Source organism: Nasonia vitripennis (genome assembly GCF_009193385.2).
Source record: "Nasonia vitripennis strain AsymCx chromosome 1 unlocalized genomic scaffold, Nvit_psr_1.1 chr1_random0004, whole genome shotgun sequence".
NCBI classification, from domain to species: domain Eukaryota; kingdom Metazoa; phylum Arthropoda; class Insecta; order Hymenoptera; family Pteromalidae; genus Nasonia; species Nasonia vitripennis.
Window position 1 is genome coordinate 543,313 of NW_022279590.1, and position 21,943 is coordinate 565,255.

Here is a 21,943-nt window from a genome sequence, read left to right on the forward strand (position 1 = left end):
GTACCTATATTTTTCATGAAACCAAATTAATGTTTTGATATTATTTTTTCCTGTTCAACAAAATCGTATATTCTATTATAGATAATTCTTTTCAAAAATTTCGCAACATTTGATATTAGTGTAATAGGTCGATAGTTTATAATATTATGTTTTTCACCATTTGTAAATTGGTACAACTTCCGTTTTTTTTAGTGCATCCGGCCATATAGATTTCTCAATACGATTGTTAAAAATATGTGTCAAAGCTTCTGCAATATAGTTGCAGATTGCATTTAAAGTTTTAGCATTGATTCTGTCAACCCCACCATTTTTCAGTTTCATTGAATTTATTATGTTAATTATTTAAGTCGTATTTGTATGCTTAAGACTAGCGCGCCACGCGCGGCTTTACGGCCGCGTTGGCTTGCCGCCTTGCACCGCTTTGCGATGCAAGGTACGCAAAATGCTCGCGCTTCGCGTTCGTAATACCTGTCGGTGCTTATACAGTATTATCCTGTTTTTTTTTTCAATATTGTTGTCAAAGTTTTGATTGGTATTCTTTTGGCGGTCATCAACACTATCATCAGAACTACTGGAAAATTAGTAACTAATTTGTATTTGTATCAATTATTTATTTTTGTTTGTAGATATTCTTAAAATATATCTTATTTTAATTTTATTCTATTGTAATTTAAGATAAATAATACAACACTTTTGTATCGCAGTTTTCAAGAGGAAGTAAACAAAAGGATGATATTTCGTTTGTAGGATTTCAATTAAAATATTAGAAAATTGATTGTTTATAAACAACAAACAATATAAATTTTGTTAAATAAACCGTAACTTATAATTAAATAGATGTTTTAAATAAACATCACAATAAATGATATACTTTGATTAATGTTTTATATATGTTTACTATAATATTTATATATATATATATATATATATATATATTCCCACGAGCCGTGCGACTGCACACCCCAAGCTGATGTGAATTTTTAATATTTTAACGTTCTCATCAATTATCTATAGTCATCCCTATTGATAAATCTCAAATGACATCTCTACTATTAGGTTTACTTCTAAAATACTCTTATAAAGTTTGTCATAATTAAAAATTATTTTTTAAATTGTGAAACCGTATTCGAAAATAGATGCATTGAAGCATTCCAAGCAATATTTTGATTTTAAAATATTAAATAATAAAATTTCAGGTGAGTAACTTATAGTGATTCCGCAATCAATAAAGTGTCATTCTATTATTGACAACTGAATTTTATCTATTTATAATATTTCAAAAATCAATTTTTTGCATGCGAACGTTATTTTCCGATACAGGGAGCGGAAAATGTGCTTGAACGCAGGCGGAGCGTGCGTAATAGTGCACTTTACGCACACTATATCAAAATATATTTTAAATACTGACTTATTTAATAATTTAGATAAGTATTAAATAAAATGACAATGAAATTAATTGATCTTTATGTAAGGATATGAAATATGATTTTATATAAAATTTCATAATTTTCTATAGAAAAATTCTGCACATAATCTAAAGATTTAAGACTAAAACAGAAGATAACTGAAAAAAAAACAGAAATTTTCAGTAAAAGAATGTCGGAATTGAGACAAAGACAACAGTTATTTACAGGCATTATTAGTTTTTTGCTTCCTTCTTAAGGACGCCTTGTAATGGTAATTTTTGGAGTTTGTATAAAAAACATGTAGGAAATATGTTTTGAGGCATTTTAAGTCGAAAAATAGTGTTTTCAGATAATGTTCGTATAGAAGTGTGTGTATATGTGTGTGCGTGTGTGTGTTCGTTCGTATCGCCTCTAGCTCAGCTTCTACTCAGTAGATTTTATTCCACCAAATCTCATTTTCTTTGTTTTTACTAGTACATAGCGGAATAACAGTCCGTTTTTACATTTTCTGGATCCGTTTATTTTTATATCGATTTTTTAGTTTTGAGATTTCAGTTTTTTCTAATAAAGTTATTCAAAAATTTGATGCAAGTAAATTGCTTACAATGTACCTGAAAGAGAATAAAATTACCTATCTTTTTACCGCGGAAAATTTATATTATCGTTCGTCGCTTTTTAATTACACACTATAAAGCGCAAATTTTTGAAATTGTTTCAACTCGAAAACTAAATTTTGAATCTTTCTAAAAAAATCATGATTATTGGAAGTTATTAGGTCTATAATTTAATTTTAGGTCATTTTATGGGGCAGATGAGAAAAACATCAACAACTGAAAAAAGTCGTTTTTATACGTGACGCGATAACTGGAGTAAAAAGGCAATAATCAATTTAAAATTTTGGATTTAGTTAGTATTAAATAGCATCTTGATTCCTTTCTTTGGGTTGTTTATTATTTATTGTGTATATATATACCAGTTGATTTCAAAGATATTAAGCTTCAAAATTTTGTTTCTCACCCTGTATACTTTGCATAATTGAAAACTGCATCGCTTATATCTCTAGCGTCCTCACAGTGGCGGGTGGGTTAAGTAATTTTAACTTCAACGTGCGGGTACATGGAAATTGGAGTTCGCGGTCACCTCAGACATACTGCCATCTTGCGTCAGTATTTGCAAGCGGCGGCAGCAACGCCGGGGATGAGATTTTGAAATGAAAAAATTTATAAAACAAAAATGTTGAATTGAAATATTGCGAAAGGTGATATTTGTAGTTAAAATATTGCAAAAGCGATATTTTTAGGAATTTTCAAATTTAGGTTTTCAGAATCATACCTTTCCAATATTCTGGGACTCAAAATTTTACCTTCCGTTGTAATTCAATTTGTAATTTTCGTCTTTTAAATATTTATTTTTCAAAATTTTTACTCTCACCCCAACACCGACGGCGCGGTGCGTATACGGCTGCCCTCCGGTACTCGATGCCATCCAAGATATTTTCGAATATACCGAGGATATACCAGGGGTATACCGGGGGTATACCGGAAGTCCCCGAGGGTATACTGAGGATACTCAAGATTATACCGAAGATACCCGAGAGTATTTTGGTCTATCTTTTTGACAGTGCAGCCAACGTGAATTCCCCCACATATGTGATAAATAATATATACTAGACGAATGCACATGCACCTACATTCAATTAGCTATGCGAGCTTTGCGAAGATCCTCTACAACGTTATCATAGACCTCGAAGGAGATATTTATGAGACACAACCGAGTTCTCAGTCATCAGATGCTGCGTGATCAATAGTCTGAGACGTTAAGTATGCATGTTCATCAAGTAAAGGCCTTGGCCAAGAAGTGAGAGATGAACTCAGAAAATATTTCATGCATAATCCTATGTCACGTGTGAATACTCACAAGTATATCGCGTTGCTAGTTATAATGCAATCGATGCATAAGTCACCAAATACGCGCACAGCAACAGCTCGGACTCACCCCGAAGCCCGTTTCATCCGATTCAGCATAACCTCCCTTCCACGATTTCGGACGACCGAGCGGGTAGGAATCACACCACCCGGGGAGTCTATAAAAAGGGGTGCATGCGGGTGCTCCCTTTCGATTCCGCCACTCACGATCCAGCACTAGACAGGTAGTTTTGACTCGGAGACGACTGATAGGATCGTATACTTAGAACACACATTCTCCGAGATCACTTTAACACGCGTTCTCTCTTTCATACAATCAGTCCATTGTGAATTACGATTAATAAACAGACACATTCACCGATAATCTCTCGTGTTCATTCATTACCCCGGTATTTTCGCAGTAACCGTGAGCTTAACACCTCACGGAGAACAAAACCATCGACCCTCACACGTAACACCTATATAAAATGTGTATTTATAAGTACTTTAAAAACATAAGTTTGATTTAAAAAATAATAGGACTACATCTATTCTAATACTAAATAAAACAATTTAATATAATATGATACTATATAAAATATTATTTTGATCTGGAATTACAGAAAAAATTTTATTTTTTTCAAACTAAATGATTGGTATAAAAACCGTTTTTGTATATTTATTATTAAATTAAGTAGAACGACCCCTTCTTGAATATTAAAAATATACAAATAACATCCAAAACTAATATAATGTTATATTAAGCGATACAAGCATTACACAAACACTCCTAATCATAAGGATGAAACCCCTTTTCGCACTTTCACCATTCATCTTAAGTTGTAAGAGGGCCTATCGCATGAGAAATTGATTATCTCTCTTAACAAAGAAATAATTTACAACATACTCATCGAACTCCTTTGACATTTTAAATTTCTTTTTGATCAGCCTTGCTGATACTTTTTGATTATCGAGTTTAATTTTTTTAGCAGCGATTCAACCTCCACAATCATGCAATCTGCAGGAAAAATAAAACTTAATCATTCATTAAAATTTAAGTATTCAAGCATAATTAATTATAATTATTACCTTTGTCATCTAAATATATTATATCATTTGTAGCATTATTTTCTTTTTCTACTTCGTGAAAAGCAGGCTTCTCCTGTTTTACATTAGCAGAAATAAGTTTTTCCTTCTTCGATTCAGCAGAAACAGGATTTTGTTGCTTTACTTTAACAGAAAAAGGTTCTTCCTGTTTTACTCAAGTTTTTTTCCTTCTTCCTCAACAAATTCAGTTATGATATACATTGCTTCCAGTCGAAATTTCAATCTATTTCTTTCATTCGTGATTTTTCTTACATATGGTATCAAACTTAAGAATTGATACGAATCTGCTTCTTCAAAGGTTATTTTGTCCAAGGGGCTCTGTAATTTAGCAGGGATTTCAGAACATTTGTTCTCGGTAGAGTAACCTGCTTCATCATGTAGGGCTTTATTAATAGCATTGGTAGAAATGCCATCATTTGATTTATGTAATTTTTTGGTTGGTTGCAACACATCAACATTTTCAGATGACTCATTGGTTAGCGCATTTTTCAAAAATCGCAAAGACTTAAAGTGTGGCCAGTTACTTCCTACAACTTAGTCAGCTTTAGCACCTGACCGCAAACTTTGTAGTTTAGAGGTTTCGACTGTATACTTTGAACACAAACTTTTCCATTTGTTTCTTGCTTTATCTTTATCTATAAAGGAGAAACAAGTATATTCGTAGATGCAATCTAAATTCAAATAGAATATTTAATTTGTGACAATAAAATATACTTACGCGATGTACTCATCATTTTTGTTATTTCGTCCTACTGTTTGCCCATGTAACGACTGTTCATCCATTGGCTGTGCGTTTTATTTCATAATGCTGGACGCTCAAAAATGAGAGAGATCAACTTCTTCTCTTTCTCGTTATCCTAAAAGTTGGACATGTTTATGCCAAATAAAGGACCACAATCTATAACCTAAAACCGCTGCCAATTCTTTGGCACGTAGCTTCCTTCAACATTATGTATTACTTAATATCAGAATTGTTTTTACTTCATATATAATTCTATCAAGTTTTTTTTGTTTGATGGATAAAATTATTTCGAATCAATTACACACATATATATATATATATATATATATATATATATATATATATATATATATATAATTAAATCTCTCTCTCTCTCTCTCTCTCTCTCTCTCTCTCTCTCTCTCTCTCTCTCTCTCTCTCTCTATCTTTCTTTTGCGAGGATACACGCAGTTTTAACAATCGATTCAGCTGTTTCTGGTGAAGGCTGAATAATGGTGTAAAATATTTGATACTTTTGAAACAATTTTCCAAATGTACACTCTACGACAAATCGAGCTCTCAATAATCTTATATTGAAAACTATTTAATCTTAAGACAAACGTTTCCCTGGATATGGCTTCATGAAATTCTCTCTGATAGGATAAGCACCGTCTCCAATCAGAAAATATGGAAAAATAATATCAGAATTAGGCAGTTCATCGTCTTCTGGAATTTTTATAGTTTTATCCATCAATGCTTTATAAAACGTAGACATCCTGAATGTTGTTGCATCATGCTGAGAAACGTAACTACCCACATCAATAGAGATGAATTTGTAGTGAGAATTCATGACTGTTTGCAAGACAATCGAATAGTACTGTTTATAGTTGAAATATAATTTTCCAGAATTAGGAGGTTTCTAGATTTGCGCATGGCAACCATCAATTACCCTAAAACAGTGTGGGATATCCCATAATAAATGAAAATCTTAAGCAATCTTGAAAAGCATTTCTGCGGTTGGCATTGGCATATGCACAGGGCACAATTCCTTCCACAAAACATCCATTACTTCACTAATCAAATGGCAATTTGTTGATTCTCCCATGCGGAATGAGAACGACACATTATTGTACGATGAGCCAGTAGCTGAGAATCTGAAAAATTGATTATATCTACTATTTTTGACTTTCAATGAGCAGAATATTTTATTTTTATAATATTTTGTCAACGTACCTTAGTGGAATTACCAATCTTTCTTCAGGTACAATGGGTAGCTTGTGTAAGTCACACCAATTTTTTTTCAAACTACTATGGATCCTCGTCAAGACGTCATTGAATGAATCTAAAGTCATTTTGGTATATTTTTGAAATTTGTTGTTATATTTCTTAATACTTGCTGAAAACAGTACGTTTTTTATTTACTTCGTGAACTTGATATCTTCTGACAGTTTTTAAAACTGTGTCTACGCACACGCAGGGTCCTGATAGTATATTGCATTATATTTGCAATTACATTATATTAAGTTCTCCCATTTCGCAATCCTCTAACGTATAAAATGCTCTTATGGCGAAGCTTCTTTATGAAACGTGGAACAGTACAATCAAGAGTCGCGTAATTGATAGCTTAAGGGGGCACATTACCTTTGAAATTAAAATCAAAATTTTTCATTAAAAATATATAAATACTTATATAAATACAAATTTTTTTACTATTCTTAGACATAATTACTTTTATTTTAATGGTTTTAGACCTTCTATATACCTCTATAATACCTACGTATAGTAGGGAGTCCATAATTCACTGGATATTGTTTAAAAGTACGTTGGTTATGGTATGAATGAGGGGATTTAGTTTAAATTTCATGGAAAAAAAGTTACATGATAATTATGTGAAAATTAATCAAAAATTGATAAAAAAATCAGTAATATGCTTATAAAACTTTTTCTATGAAATTTAAACCAAATCCCCTCATTCGTACTATAACTAATGTACTTTTAAACAATATCCTGGAGTTTGAGCTCATTTGGGCCATTCGATCCTTTGGAATCTTACGGTATGGACTCCCTAATATGCGTAGCTATTATAGAGGTATATAGAAGGTCTAAACCCATCAAAATAAAGGTAATTATGTCTAAGAATAGTAAAAAAAATTGGTTTATTTATATAAGTATTTATAAACTTTTAATGAAAAATTTTGATTTTAATTTCAAAGGTGGTGTGTCCCCTTAAACTTATTATTTTATGTAAAAACTATGTGGTACAAAAAAAAAAAAAAATACAATTTTTCACTGACAGTAAGCTGGACGACCGATAAACTGAAACTGATTATTCACTGGCGATGCTGAAGCTGGACTACGTTCTAATCAGCTGAGTACAGACCACGGGTACAGACAATATACAGCGATAGATATTCGTTAGTTGCTCCTGTCGTTCATAAAAGTAGATATGCCGGGGAGGGGTATTGTCGAGTCTTTCGGAGTATAGAAACAGAGTGAAACGGGCCAGACTGTTTCCTGATCAAAACCGCGAGGCAGTGTGAGAGTATCGATCACGAGTGATGCGAAAGGGCGGTGAATGCACTAGTAGTCGGTTTTAGATCCGTTATCAACGTGTAGTAGGTTGCGTTGATTAGGGATTTCCCTGACCTTACCCGACTACGAGAGCAATGTAGCCGTGATAAGGATGCTGTGTAGTGTGCCTACGAGGCCATCAACGGGGAGGGAATATTCCCCTGCAGTCCGCACACTTGACTCTCTAGGAGTCGTGCAGACCGACAAATAGTGAAGGTGTATCAGGGTGCCTTCGTGTGGTATGCCGGTTAGAGGGTTCCCCTAGCTTATTACAGGATTCTACTGGCCTGTGTTACTAGAGGTTATCCCGAGTATGGAGAGGAGTGAAAAAGATTTTACAAGGTATACTCATTTGAACTATTTATTATATTAACCTTCTCTTAGTCTTGTACAAAAAGGATGGGCTGACATTTCCAGGCATACTACGTGCGTGCAATAATTAAATGCATAGGTAGTCGGGTGTACTTAACTAAATCGTAGTAAGTGCCAGTGAGACGACTAGAGTCTCGTACGACTAGTAGACTAGTGTCTCGTTGCTGCTCGTGGAGCTCCTTTTATACCTGGGCCAGCCACTCTACGCGATGCTTTATGCGCGCTTGCCATCTGTGTTAATGCTGTAAACTATTTAGTAGCCGCTCGCCTGGTAACCAACCGCTATCGGTAACATCAGTTTTCGCTAACTTACCGATTGTCGCTCTCTTATCCCGAGGCCGTATCATTCCCCCCCCCCTTAAAAATTTTTTTTGATCTTAAAAGCATAAAAGAGGAGATGAAAAAACATTTTTATTTAACAGAGAAAGGCGGGAAAGAGAGCGACAATTATTAAGTTTTCGTTTCGTATAGAAAAATATCATATATTCTTAAAAAACATATACAAAAATAACTTTGTTGTAAATTCAATGTCTACTGATACAAACACATGTTGGTATCGGTAGTCATGAAATGTACTAGGTTATAAGTGTCAAATTTGAATGTAAAACCACTTATTAGCCATTATATCATGTTTGTTTTCTACATAACTTCTAGTAGAAGTTCAGACCTATTCTAAAACTTTACAGCTTCTTTTTTACTATAAAAAGGTATCTTTTTACTGCATTGAGGTTGTCAAAGTCCGGATCAAATATTCAGATTTTTATATATTAAGGTTTAAAATGCAAATAAGGTAGCCTTAACATACATATAGGGCTTCAAAAGTATTTTTATTGAAAAATTCAGAAAATTTCGCAAAAGAAGTATCGGGAACGTTTTAGTTAAAAATGCATTCCGTACAAGCTACAAATCATTGAAAATAGGCAAAAAATGCAAAAATTGCTTAAAACCTCAACTTTGACCAGCTAGAACCCGAAGCTTAATGAAGGAATCGCGCTGAAATTTTTTTGGGAGTCAGGTACAACATATAGAACACACACACACACACACACACAGTTTGGACAAAAAACGTACATCTTTGATTTTACAGAAAACCACCCACATATATATATATATATATATATATATATATATATATATATATATAGACACACACACACACACATATAAACCATATTCTTTCATCAATTTAAATCTAAATCTAACAAAAAAATTGTACTGCCACTGGTTCAGAAATTTAAAATGTAAAGCGAAGGTAAAAAAATCAAGCTATGCTATACAACTTTTATTTTTTATTTGGCTTACTTTAATAACAAAAAAACATTACAATTTTCATGCAAGGCAAATGAATTCAAGTTACTACAAAGTCTTCACAAAAACATTCTTGTTTATTTCCCAAACAGTTTGTGCTAATGTTAATTTATTTACGATTAAAAACCAAGCAAAAAAAATCTAATTGCGTTGGGAACATAATTGTACATGCCTCATCAAATATATGAAAAATTTCTTCATCGTTTGCTATTAATCCCATGGCTATTGCTGTTTCAGTAAATGTTGAATACGTTTTATTTTCTAAGTTTTTCAAATCAACAAATAAGGTTGCACCTTTAACTCTGTGTAATATTAATTTTAAGTAAAATAACTGTTGTTCGTTAGGAATCACACAGATTAATCTTCCTAAAGTATTTGAATAGTTTTTACGTCTAATCCACTTCTTTTCGTAAAAACATTATGTTCTGGTATATCATAATACAACAAATTTCTGGCATAATCATCAATTTTATTTAGTTTAAACCATGCTATTAAAGTTGTCTCGCGTTTAAGAGAATCTATATCAATGTCGTTTTCATCAAAAATTATTTTTTGTTGATTCTCTAAATAAAGAGCTAATTTGACTACGCTATGAGAACAAGCACAAATTGGTAATTACATTTTATAACAAGAGTTGCTTTATAGGGAAAAACCACTCTATTATCAACCTTTCTAGGTTTATCATACATTTTTTTGTCATAGACATAGTTTTTATTTTCATTATTACGACAACGATATCTAGGAAAACCATTCTTTTTAAATTGCGTTGCATCACAAAAAGCTTTTGAAAATTTTTTTTAACAAGTTTTTTTAACTACATCATAACATAGTCTTTTATTGTTAGTATTGGATCATAAGTCAAAATTAACAAATCCTGATAAGATTGATGAACATATTTCAGCTGAAATTCCTGATGTGGAATTACAAGAATTAGTATTCAAACATATGTCACATGGACCTCATTAAAAAAACAATGTGCGTGCGGAAGACCTCTTTTTTAAATTCAATTTCGTATACATAGGCAATTATTATTATTATTATTATTATTATTACTATGAAGGGTGGACCACCAAGATCCCTGACACTTAGGCTGTAAACCCATTGTACCACCCTTCGTCATGGCATCCCCTACGCAGGTAAGCCTGCCCTTCTCCAGAAGGTCAATATGGCTCCCACGTCGAGTGTCCTAATCTCTTCATACGTGGGGAAAAGCTCCCCCAAGCACTGATCTCTGAGCTGCGCAAATTTTGGGCAAACAGTCAGTACATGGGTAGGCGTTTCTTCCGCCCCCTCGCACCACCTGCATATACCCGTAGCCTCCTTCCCCATCTTCAGACCGTGGTACCTTAAGCGGATGTGCCCGGTCACTATCTGTGTCAGGAGTCGATACATAGGCAATAATTTTTCCTAAAATATTCCCACTAAGAATACCAGCTAGGATTGCTCGAAATTTACAATTAAATAATCTAACAGTAATTATTGCAATATATATGCATGAAGTTCCTGACGGAAATTCTTTTAGTACTTTTTTTAACTCAGGCCATTTTAGATTAGTTGTTATTGTAACAAATATATCCGGTGGGCTGCATATTTTTCGCATTATAGCTATTGAATCAAGAAAACTATGGTGCATGTATCTAGGACTTCCTATATAACTCGATGGCAAAACAAATAAATTACCTAATCTTTCGTTATTTTTTAAATTTTTATTATTGTTAAGCGCACTCAATGTTACGTGATCAACAAGACCTTGATAACATCCTACACTTAATTTTTTCTGATTATCCTCTCTTTAAAAAGTCATGACCGGATGTTGTGAAGCCTAAAAATGAAAGCCGTGATTGGTCCGCCGAAAACTGACAATGTGATTGGTCCGCTATTAGAATTTAAAATTTTTTAAATCCGCTGATTCAGTTATTCGATGTAGTGGTCGATTTGAAAATTTGGACATGTTAATTGAAAAACAAATAGTTAAAGTATTAAATTGATAAAGTATAATTAATTTTTTTAGTGTGGTCAGTTTTCTATTGTCGTTATGAAACGTTTAGAAATGCCGCAGAACAACCGAGACAAAATTTCAATGTCCGGTAGAATTCCGCGTTCTGTGTCCCATTCCTGTTCCTTAAGCCGTCCGCCATTGCTGTACCGCCTGACAAACATAACCCATAACCATCGCAGCAACGAACGAAGACGGATGGATGTCTCCTGCAGTCTCTACTCTCCACACGAGTGTATAATAAACGTAGTCTGTATACAATAGAAAAGGGCAATCGGAATCTAAGTTAACGTTTTGTGCTTAGTAAGTGTCGTGAATCGGACAATAATAGTGCTCAAAATCTGTGCCTCTGTGACGTGTGTGTGTACGGCTTCTCCCTACTCTAAAGCAAGCCTCGTGGCCGTCCAGTCGCATCCGCTTTTATCGCTGTAATCAGCACTCCGTAAGTATATTAAACAATTTTTTATAAAATTTATAAAATGTTCAACATACTTCATTTGTCAACAGGTAATCATATTTTTTAATTATTCTTTGTTTTTTCTTCTATATGTAGCTTAAAGGTTACGTAACTTCTCGAGCACGAGTCAAACGGGGACAATGGCTGAAGCTGTCATCCCTTTTTCTACAGATGAAGCTTTCGATGATCTGACAGACAAAGACAGAACTGCGTAAGTACATTATTCTTTCATTGTAAACATTGGTACGCTCTCTCTATGCATGTTTTTTCATGGTGTATGTTATAGCCAAGTACATTTTCAGAGAGCGAAAGCTGCTTTTTTATAGCTAATACACCTTATACTATTTGAATATTTTTTTAATTGTTTGCATACCATGCAATACATGCTGAGGGATAGTATATTCAATTTCAGTTTTATAACAATCATTTACTGTGGAAATACAGTATTTTGTGTTTTTTTTTCAAAAAGAAAATGGATTTTCTTTACAAATATTGATTGTATAAAGCTAAAACTTTGTACGTTCTCCCTATGCATGCTTTCAATGGTATATTGCATAATTTCGTCAATTTTGAGAGAGCGAAAGCTGCTTTTAGGCATGAATTCACATGCGCTCCGTCAACTTTTTATAGGGAACAACGCCTTTGACTAGCTAAATAATGTTTAAACTTTTTATACACCATGCAATACATGCTGAAGGATAGAGTATTTTAAATTTCAAATCATTAGTCAGTGTAGAAATACAGTATTTTGTGTTTATTTTTCAAAAAGAAAATTGATTTTCTCCACAAATATTGATTGTATAAGGCTAAAACTTTGTATGCTCTCCCTATGCATGCTTTTCATGGTATATCTTATGATTTTATAAATTTTAAGAGAGCGAAAGCTGCTTTTAGGCATGAATTCACATGCGCTCCGTCAACTTTTTATAGGGAACAACGCCTTCGACTAGCTGAATATTGTTTAAACTTTGTATACACCATGCAATACACGCTGAAGGATAAAGTACTTTAAATTTCAATTCCAAACAATCAGTCAGTGTGCAAATACAGCATTTTGTGTGTACTTTTCAAATGTAAAATTGATTTTCTCCAAACTGATTGATTGTTTGGAATTGAAATTTGATATACTCTACCTTTAGCATGTATTGCATGGTGTGTAAACAGTTTAAAAAATATTCAGATAGTCAAAGGCGTTATTCCCTATACAAAGTTGACAGGGCGCATGTGAATTCATACCAAAAAGCAGCTTTTGCTCTCTTAAAATTTACCAAATCATTGGATAACCCATAAAAAGCATGCATAGAGCATCTTTAGCTTTATACAATGAATGAATGGGGCTCACTCATTCAAATTGAAAAGTTCAAAGTTTTCTATTTTATTATTTTTTTTCAGTGAACGGTTATATTTGTTGGATTAAGGCCGCAACCAGTGTTGGCGAGCTGGGGAAATATCGTCTATTAAAATCTTCTCTGACAAATGGCAGCAAGAAAGTATACTGTTGCATATGGGGACAACCGTTGATTGATGTGCATAACAACGATATCATCATGAACCGAGTACGTCTTATTTATCAATATAATAATATTTTAATTTGCATTATATTAATACAATTGATTTTATTTACAGAGGTTGCATATTGATGGTGCTCTTTGCAAGAGTTCAAGGATTTCATTGGCAATGGAAAATGAGGGATACGTTCCCTTCGATCTGGTGATTCAACCTACAACCATGCTAACTTTCTCTGGAATGTTTGAACAAGAAATACCAGTGCCAATAAAGGTTTTACCAACAGCAGTTACTTTTGAAAACATCAATCAGGCTGAAGGCCTGATATGTAAGTTTTTAATAGATACTTTATAATTATGTAATTTTGTATACATATCTAATGAGAATTTTTAATATATTTAATTGATTTTACAGCCATTGATGGATTTGTGAGGATGACGTTTACAATGATCCCCAGTCGTTTTGAAAACTCCAGTTATGGCTGCGGATCAATAACTGATGGACGCTCTAAATTAACTGTCAAAATTACAAACTTCATTGTAGTTGACAACATTCAGAAAGGTGTAGCCGTAAACGTAGTTGGAACAGTAGATGCCACTAATGGTAAAGATATTTTTTATTTTCACAATTCTATACTTTGTTTATTTTAAATTAGAATAATTACTTTTCAGGTATACTGTGCATTACGTGCAACAACATGAATGCTATTACCCTCAGGGACAACACTCCAGCAATGTCGGATGCAGACTTAGCCCAAGGTGGAAAACCCCTAAAGCGGCTAGCTCCTGTAGGTTAAGCCTCATACCTCAATTTTTATAGTTCGTATTTTTTCGTGTGTGTTTACGTATTGAGATTATGGTATTACAATGAGATTTATTGTCCTTGGAAAAAATCATTCCAAAAAAAACATAATTTACATTTATTTTGTTTTGTTCAAGTTCGACGTTAAGCATGTGATTGTTTAATATTTGCTAGATTATCAAAGATAACGTTTTCGAGTATTAAAAAAAAAATACATAAGATGATTAACTATGGACCAATAAGTTCATTTATAACTTTTAAGCTTTGTAAGCTTACATTAATTTATTGATTGATCTTCTTTATATAGCAAAATATGTATTGTTAGCAATATATAGAACATGTGATGTAGCGGTTAAGTATTTTTAGTGGAGCTATAAAGATTAATCAATAAATTACTGTATGTAATTTTTATAAGAATTATTTATGATATTTTTAAATGAAAAATGTATTTTTAAATATATTAACTATTTAAATCTGTAATACTGTAAAAAACCTGTTTAGCCTGCGGCTACAATAAAAAAATTCTTGGTTTGAATGACAATGGACTCGATACAAACTTTATTATTTCATTGCAACTCGTACAGAGGCCATGGTCATTTAAACAAAGGGTTTTAAAGTATTATTACACAACAAAAATGTTAAATAATGACTAATGATGGACCAATAAGGCCATTTATAATGTAACATATATGTAAGCTTATATTAATTTATTGAGTAATCTTTCTTTATATAGCAAAGTATATATATAGATATATATAGAAACAGTACATGTGATATAGCGGTTAAATTGTATAAGATAGAGCTATAAAGATTAATCAATAAATTATTATATGAAATGATTTGAAAGGTTTATAAAACTCATCTTATTTAAAAAATGTCAATAAACTAACAATGTTGTTTTTATTTATTTCCGCCTGTATAATCAAGAGACGAACAATTGATATCGTCATCTGACACACAAACATTACAAAATAAATTATCTAATCTTTACATGTATGCTTCTCTACATGTTCAAGTGAGGCTACTATTTTATATAGTTTATTATTCAAATCTAAAATGAGCTTTGCCATCATATGAGGCCCTGTACATCATAAATATAATAATTATCATTACTGTTAACAATTATTCTATTCATCACAAAAAGCATAAGCGTATTTTAAATATAAACGCAGATTGTAGTGAGTTTCGGAACGCGACAGGTCCGTTATATGTAAACTGAAAACGATGGTCACGTGACTCACAGAATTGGCGCAGAAAAATCAATAACTACCTACATCACTGTCATGGCGGCAGCATTGCATGTACGGACTTCGCATAACGAATAACGTGTCTCATTAAATGCAAAAAAAGTGTTGAAAATTTGTCAGTGTACGATCCCTCCAATTAATTATAACAGTTTTGCTGTAGTTTAGTGGTCTGGACTCAGGCTAAGCCAAGTTTTATTACAATACACGTCATATATGACCACGTGTATTGTATTTTAGCCACTGTGGATCTATCATCTTCCACGAGGCGCCAAACATTATCTTCTCATTACAAAATTGAGGTATATAACATGTTATTTTTCAATTTTAGACGTAACTTTTTGATGAATTGGTTTTTAATGTATGCTGTTTTCTTTGTTATAATATAGAATTGGCAACCAAATCGCTGAAAGAAGTATACGTAGTAAAAGTAACTGGAAACAAATTTTTATTATTGTTCTTGGCTAAATCCTGCTCATCTATATCAAAGCTACGTGAATATAATTGTATACAGCACGAGTGTCTTACTACTTTACGTGTTCATCACAAGTGCTAAATTCTGTAAGTATAAATTGATAATTTTACTACACAAGTGCATTTATGCGCGCTCCGCGCGCGTCAAATTTAGAGGTTAGAATCTTTAAATTTCGTGTCTTTTCAGTCCACCAATCAAAACGCGTTTTAGTCGGCTTCACTTTTCTCTGTTCTCTTTTTTAAGTAGGGATTTGAATGAAAACCTTTTAAGGAGAATACCAATACGTCTCATAACCTCAATTAACATGTAAATTTATCTGTACAAGTTATATATATATATATATATATATATATATATATATATATATATATATAAATAATATCAATGTTTATCCATCGGCATTCTCCTTAATTTGATCAAGGACATTACTTACAGATTATTATTTTATTTATTTATACGTATAAGTATTTAATTTATGCATTCTATATTCAACGTTAAATATATCTGAATACAGTTTATTACAGTAAAATAAACGTACTTAGCATTGCTCATAAGGAACTTATTAGTCATACGTTATTATTTTTAAACACTAAATCAAATTCATTTTCTTTGTTTCAGGTTTTTGGGGTGAAAATAAACGGCCGAATAGTAACAAAGTTCCTGCAACTATAAATCTTTCAAGAAGATACAATAGCCTTATTATTCCTGTTATTATTTAAACCAATATTTTTTGTATAAAAAATAACAAAAATAATATTTGAATATATAATTAATTATTGTTTTACTTTTTTCAGCCACCATACCTAACAATTTATAAAATAACTAACCTAACTGATACCTAAGTACAAACTACTGAACTTATACAAAAACTCTAACTACAAATACCTACCCAATTTCAAAAACTATAAATAAACAACCTACCTAATTTCAAAAACTCTAACTACAAATAACCTACCCAATTATAATTACTATTACTGCATTTACCTACAACTTCAATACATTTACAAATACAAAATTTACTTATACTAGATTTGAAGATAACAATTTTAAATTTTAGCTCCATTAGAAAGAAAGCGAATCAGGACCACTTTACACTTTTAAATAGTTGTGCGTGCTACATAACGTGCTATTTTTATATTATTTATTAATCAATTAATTCATTTTATTTATAAATACATTTTTTTCGTTTTTCGCATTTATCATACAATAGTTCAGATAATATATATATATACACACACACACACACACACACACACACACACACATATATATATATATATATATATATATATATATAATATATATATATATATATATATAATATATATATATATATATATATATATATATATATAATATATATATATATATATATATATATATATATATATATATATATATATATATATATATATATATATATATATAATATATATATATATATATATATATATATTATATATATATATATATATATATATATATATATATATATATATATATATATATAATATATATATATATATATATATATATATATATATATATATAGTTACTCGGTATATCTTGCTATTAACTATTATCTTATTGATTGAACCATATAACAATATGCCTCGTCAACGAATTGTTCGTACTGTCGAAGAAGAAATAATACATCGAAACAGCGTACGAGAAAAAAGAGCTGAATACCAAAGACGCAGACGACAGGCTCCGCGTGACGCTATTATTGATGAACGTAGAAATGATGTAGCACCTGATGTTCATCAAAACAATTGTCAACATATCATTCAGGATTATTTAGGCCCAATGAATACTCTATGTATATATTGTAAAGCTAAACATTTTGTCTCGGAAACAGTTTCGAACAAAGGATTATCGTTTCACGATTGTTGTAGTCATGGAGGAGTTGTATTAGAACCTTCACCTATATTTCCTAAAGATTTGCTTGATTTGTTTAACGCATCTCATGCTAAATCCAATGATTTTTTTCAACATATTCGCGTCTACAATAACTCATTGGCATTTGCTTCCTTCAATTCTAATTTAGTCAATTTCAATTCAACCCGCAGAGGTCCGTATTGTTTCAAAATTCAAGGACAAATATATTATCAGATTAATACGGCCCTATATCCGCAAGACAATGACTGTTCTTCTTATGGACAACTTTTCATTATTGATCCACTAGAAGCTATACATTTTAGAATGCAGCAAAATTCTGATCTTCAATATGAAACGTTAGAAATATTAGATAAAATTATAAGAGAAAATAATATATTTGCCAAATCTTATGAAATGATGAAAGAAGAAATAAATAATCAACAAACTTTATTAGATCCTAATGAAACAGTTCCAGAGTTGCAATTATTATTTACATTAAAGCCAGGTACTGATAGACGAAGATACAATTTTCAGCGAACTAATGAAGTTGCTGCTATTTTTTCTACAACGGCTGATGGCGAAATTCCAGAGTCTTATGTAACTATTCGAAACAAGAATACTAAAACTTTACAGTATGTCAGTATAATGGATCCTAATGTGGAACCATGGATTTATCCACTATTTTATCCTTACGGAACTCAAGGATGGCATCAAAATTTACAACGTATTAGTACAAATAATAATGGTAATATTCGACGTGTAACACGTTTAGCTTACACAAGATACAAAATAGCTATTAGACCCGACGAATTTAATCCTTTTATTATGATACGTAGATTGTTTCAACAATATGTAGTAGATTCTTATGTTAAAATAGAAAAAGATAGAATTATGTATTGCAAAAATCACCAAAAAGAAATTAAGGCAGATACATATGAAGGATTGCATGATTATATGCAACGATCTGCTAATGATATGAATGGACAAGTTGGAAAAACAATTATTCTTCCATCAACATTCATCGGTTCACCCCGCCACATGCAACAGTGTTATCAAGATGCAATGGCCATAATTAATCGCAAGGGTAAACCTGATATTTTTCTTACAATGACATATAACCCCAAGTGGTCAGAGATAACAGAAAATCTTTTACCTCATCAACAAGTTTCTGATAGACCCGATATAGTAGCCAGAGTATTTCATTTAAAAAAAGAACGTTTGCTTGGCTTTATTATAAAAAAAAATTTTTTTGGACAAGTTGCAGCATATGTATATGTCATTGAATTTCAAAAAAGAGGTCTACCACACATGCACTTATTAATTACTTTAGCACATGGTTTTAAAATTACCACGCCTGAAATTGTTGATAAATTTATTTTTGCCGAAATCCCTGATGCTCAAAAACCAACATTGCAAGAAATAGTTTTGAAAAACATGATACATGGTCCTTGTGGTAATTGGTGTAAGGTGGAAGGAAAATGTTCTAAAAAATTTCCTAAACGTTTTGTAGACGAGACAAACATGGATGAAAACGGTTATCCTAATTATCGTAGAAGAAATACTGGAATTACATACGAACTAAATAATGGCAATGTAGTTAACAATACATGGGTCGTACCATATTGCCCAACTTTATTAGAGATGTTCAACTGTCATATCAACGTAGAAGTAGTGACAAGTATCCGATCAGTTAAATATTTATATAAATATATTTATAAAGGTCATGATGCTGCTAATATTGTAATTGGTGAATTTAATGAAGAAACACTAATTAATCACGATGAGATTCAAGATTTTCTAGAAGCTCGATATGTCGGACCTGTTGAAGCAATCTACCGCATACTTAGTAAAATATTACAAGACAAAAGTCATGCTATAATAAGATTGGCAGTACATTTACCCTATCAACAAAGTATTATTATTGTTGGCAATGCAAACAATATTAGAGAAAATCTTAATTGTTTATCGGAATTTAAATAGTTATCCTGTAGTTCTATATAATGGTACATCAGTGATTCATATGTGAAAGTTTGTTCCAAATTAAGTGGTTGATTATCAACTAAGTATTTATTCTTGTTTACTATTTTGAGTAGTTTGTTCTGTAGACTTTGAAGACATCCAATTAAGCTTGTATATGCACCACCCCAGGCTATGATGCCATAAAAGGTGATGCTATGAAACAGTGCATAATATAGCATTTTCAAATTCTCGGTAGACATCATTCTTGAAAGCTTGTAAAACAAAAAAGTTTAATATTTAGTTTTGTTATATATGTAGTTAATATGAATATCCCATTTCATGTTGCTGTCGAAAATAACGCCGAGATATTTAGCGTCATCAACTCGTTTTATTTGTTTACCATGAATATTTATGTTTAGATATTTTGGGATACTAGTAGCGGTATTACCAAATTCTACGTATACAGTTTTTTCTGTATTAAGTGACAATTTATTTAATGCCAGCCAGTTGGCTATATTGTCAAGGCGGTTATTCATTTTTGCTTCAACCTCTTGCCAATCATTACCTGCAGTTATAACTGCGGTGTCATCAGCAAAAGATAAAATTGTGTTGTTTGGCATTGTAACTAGTAAATCATTGATGTAGATGATAAAGAGTAATGGCCCAAGAATAGTACCTTGAGGTACACCTATGCTTGGAGTATTGAAATGGCTTACTTTGTTATTTACTTTTACCCTTTGTTTTCTGTTGCTTAGGTAATTTTTTATAAGTTCATGACCGATTCCTCTAATTCCATAGTTATATAGCTTGTCAAGGAGAATTTGATGGTCCACCGTATCAAACGCCTTGGCAAGATCAAGGAAAGTGATTGCGATAGGACTGCTTTTGTCAAGTTGATTATAAATCTGATTTGTTATTTGGGAGAGGGCATCTTTAGTACTTCTGTTTTTCCTAAAACCAAATTGCTTATCTGAGAACAAGCTACATTCATTAAAGAAATTTAGTATACGTTTGTGTAACAATTTTTCGAAAATTTTTGCAATATTAGATATTAGCGAAATTGGTCTGTAATTGTTTAGTAGATATTTTTCTTTAGCTTTGTGTAAAGGAATAATTTCTGCAATTTTTAGAGCTCCTGGCCATATTGCCTTTTCCAAACTCAGATTTATTATGTGAACCAGAGGATCACAAATTAAAGTCAGAGTATTGATGCCATCAATTCCACCATTTTTATTTTTCATATTATTAATTATTTCATGTATTTCTTTATAGTTTGTTGGGTGTATAAAAATACTTTTGTTGTTCATGCTTGGCATCTTTATTTTCTCATTCTTTGGCATATTTATTTTGCCTTGTAACTGTTTACCTATGTCGCAAAAGAAGTTGTTCATATGTTCGGCCATCTCATTTGCATCAGTGATTTTGTTGTTGTTATTTATAATATAATTAATGTTATTGCATTTTTTAGGATTCTTACCCATTTTATTATTAATAATTTTCCACAAATTCCTTTGATTGCACATATTCATTTCTATCTGGTTTTTATCAAATTCTTCTTTTGCTTTGTATATAATTCCATTAAGTATTTTGACATAATTATTATATGCTTCTTTTTTTGTTAGATTACTAGGATCACTTTTCCATATTTTATACAGTTTCTCTTTTTTATTGCACGATATCGTTATTGCTTTCGTTATCCAGTCTTTTCTTGGTTTCATTTTATTGTGATTATTCTTTCGCACTTTATATTCAGCCTTTTTTGTGCACGTTTCGATTTTTAGAATTAGGTCGTTTAATGCCGGATTTGGATCTGACATTAATAAGATGTCTGACCAATTTACCCTTTCTGCAGCTTTCCTTAGCTTGTTGTAATTTATCTTTTTATGTTCTTCTTGACTAGAATTGTTTTTAATGCCCTTTAGCGATATCATTATTGGATAATGATCATTGAAAGGGACACTGAGTGTGAAAGTTTTGTATTTTATCTTGCTTAGCTTAATAAAGAAATTATCTATGCAAGAGCCCTTATTTATATTAGTAGTCGATGGTCTAGTTATGCTGGTTATTCCCGGGTAATACCCATTCTCTAGAAATACTTGTAAGAATTCCTGGCCTACCACATCTTGATTTAAAATATCGCAATTAAAATCTCCTATTATTAAGTTATTTTTATGTTTCTTGTTAAGTTTTATAAGGTTTTTGATGTTTAATAAAAATTCTGTTTTGTGCATATCATGC

General features: G+C 31.7%; 2 protein-coding genes and 1 long non-coding RNA gene across 38 annotated transcripts in view; 1 reads left to right on the top strand and 2 right to left on the bottom strand.

Moving 5' to 3' along the window:
• LOC100113758 (AP-3 complex subunit mu-1) overlaps nucleotides 1-21,943 on the bottom strand; it is an 835,720-nt gene that overhangs the window by 248,005 nt on the left and 565,772 nt on the right. The window lies entirely within an intron of this gene.
• Nucleotides 847-5,402, bottom strand: LOC107981646. The gene is made up of 3 exons (XR_001729494.3): nucleotides 5,136-5,402; nucleotides 4,400-5,052; nucleotides 847-4,328 (listed from the first exon to the last, which is right to left on the bottom strand). It is a non-coding gene; the product is annotated as an uncharacterized LOC107981646 (long non-coding RNA).
• On the top strand, nucleotides 11,452-16,638 carry LOC107981647. Its single transcript, XM_016987888.3, has 8 exons — nucleotides 11,452-11,827; nucleotides 11,939-12,053; nucleotides 13,235-13,398; nucleotides 13,469-13,676; nucleotides 13,763-13,951; nucleotides 14,020-15,695; nucleotides 15,783-15,954; nucleotides 16,487-16,638. The coding sequence occupies exons 3-6, from the start codon at nucleotides 13,390-13,392 to the stop codon at nucleotides 14,142-14,144; spliced, it is 531 nt and encodes a 176-aa protein (XP_016843377.1). The 5' UTR covers nucleotides 11,452-11,827; nucleotides 11,939-12,053; nucleotides 13,235-13,389; the 3' UTR covers nucleotides 14,145-15,695; nucleotides 15,783-15,954; nucleotides 16,487-16,638.

Coding starts and splice junctions, on each gene's coding strand:
- LOC107981647 (XM_016987888.3), top strand. Junction 13,677..13,762: donor TCAGGCTGAAGGCCTGATAT/GTAAGTTTTTAA, acceptor TTGATTTTACAG/CCATTGATGGATTTGTGAGG. Junction 13,952..14,019: donor AACAGTAGATGCCACTAATG/GTAAAGATATTT, acceptor ATTACTTTTCAG/GTATACTGTGCATTACGTGC.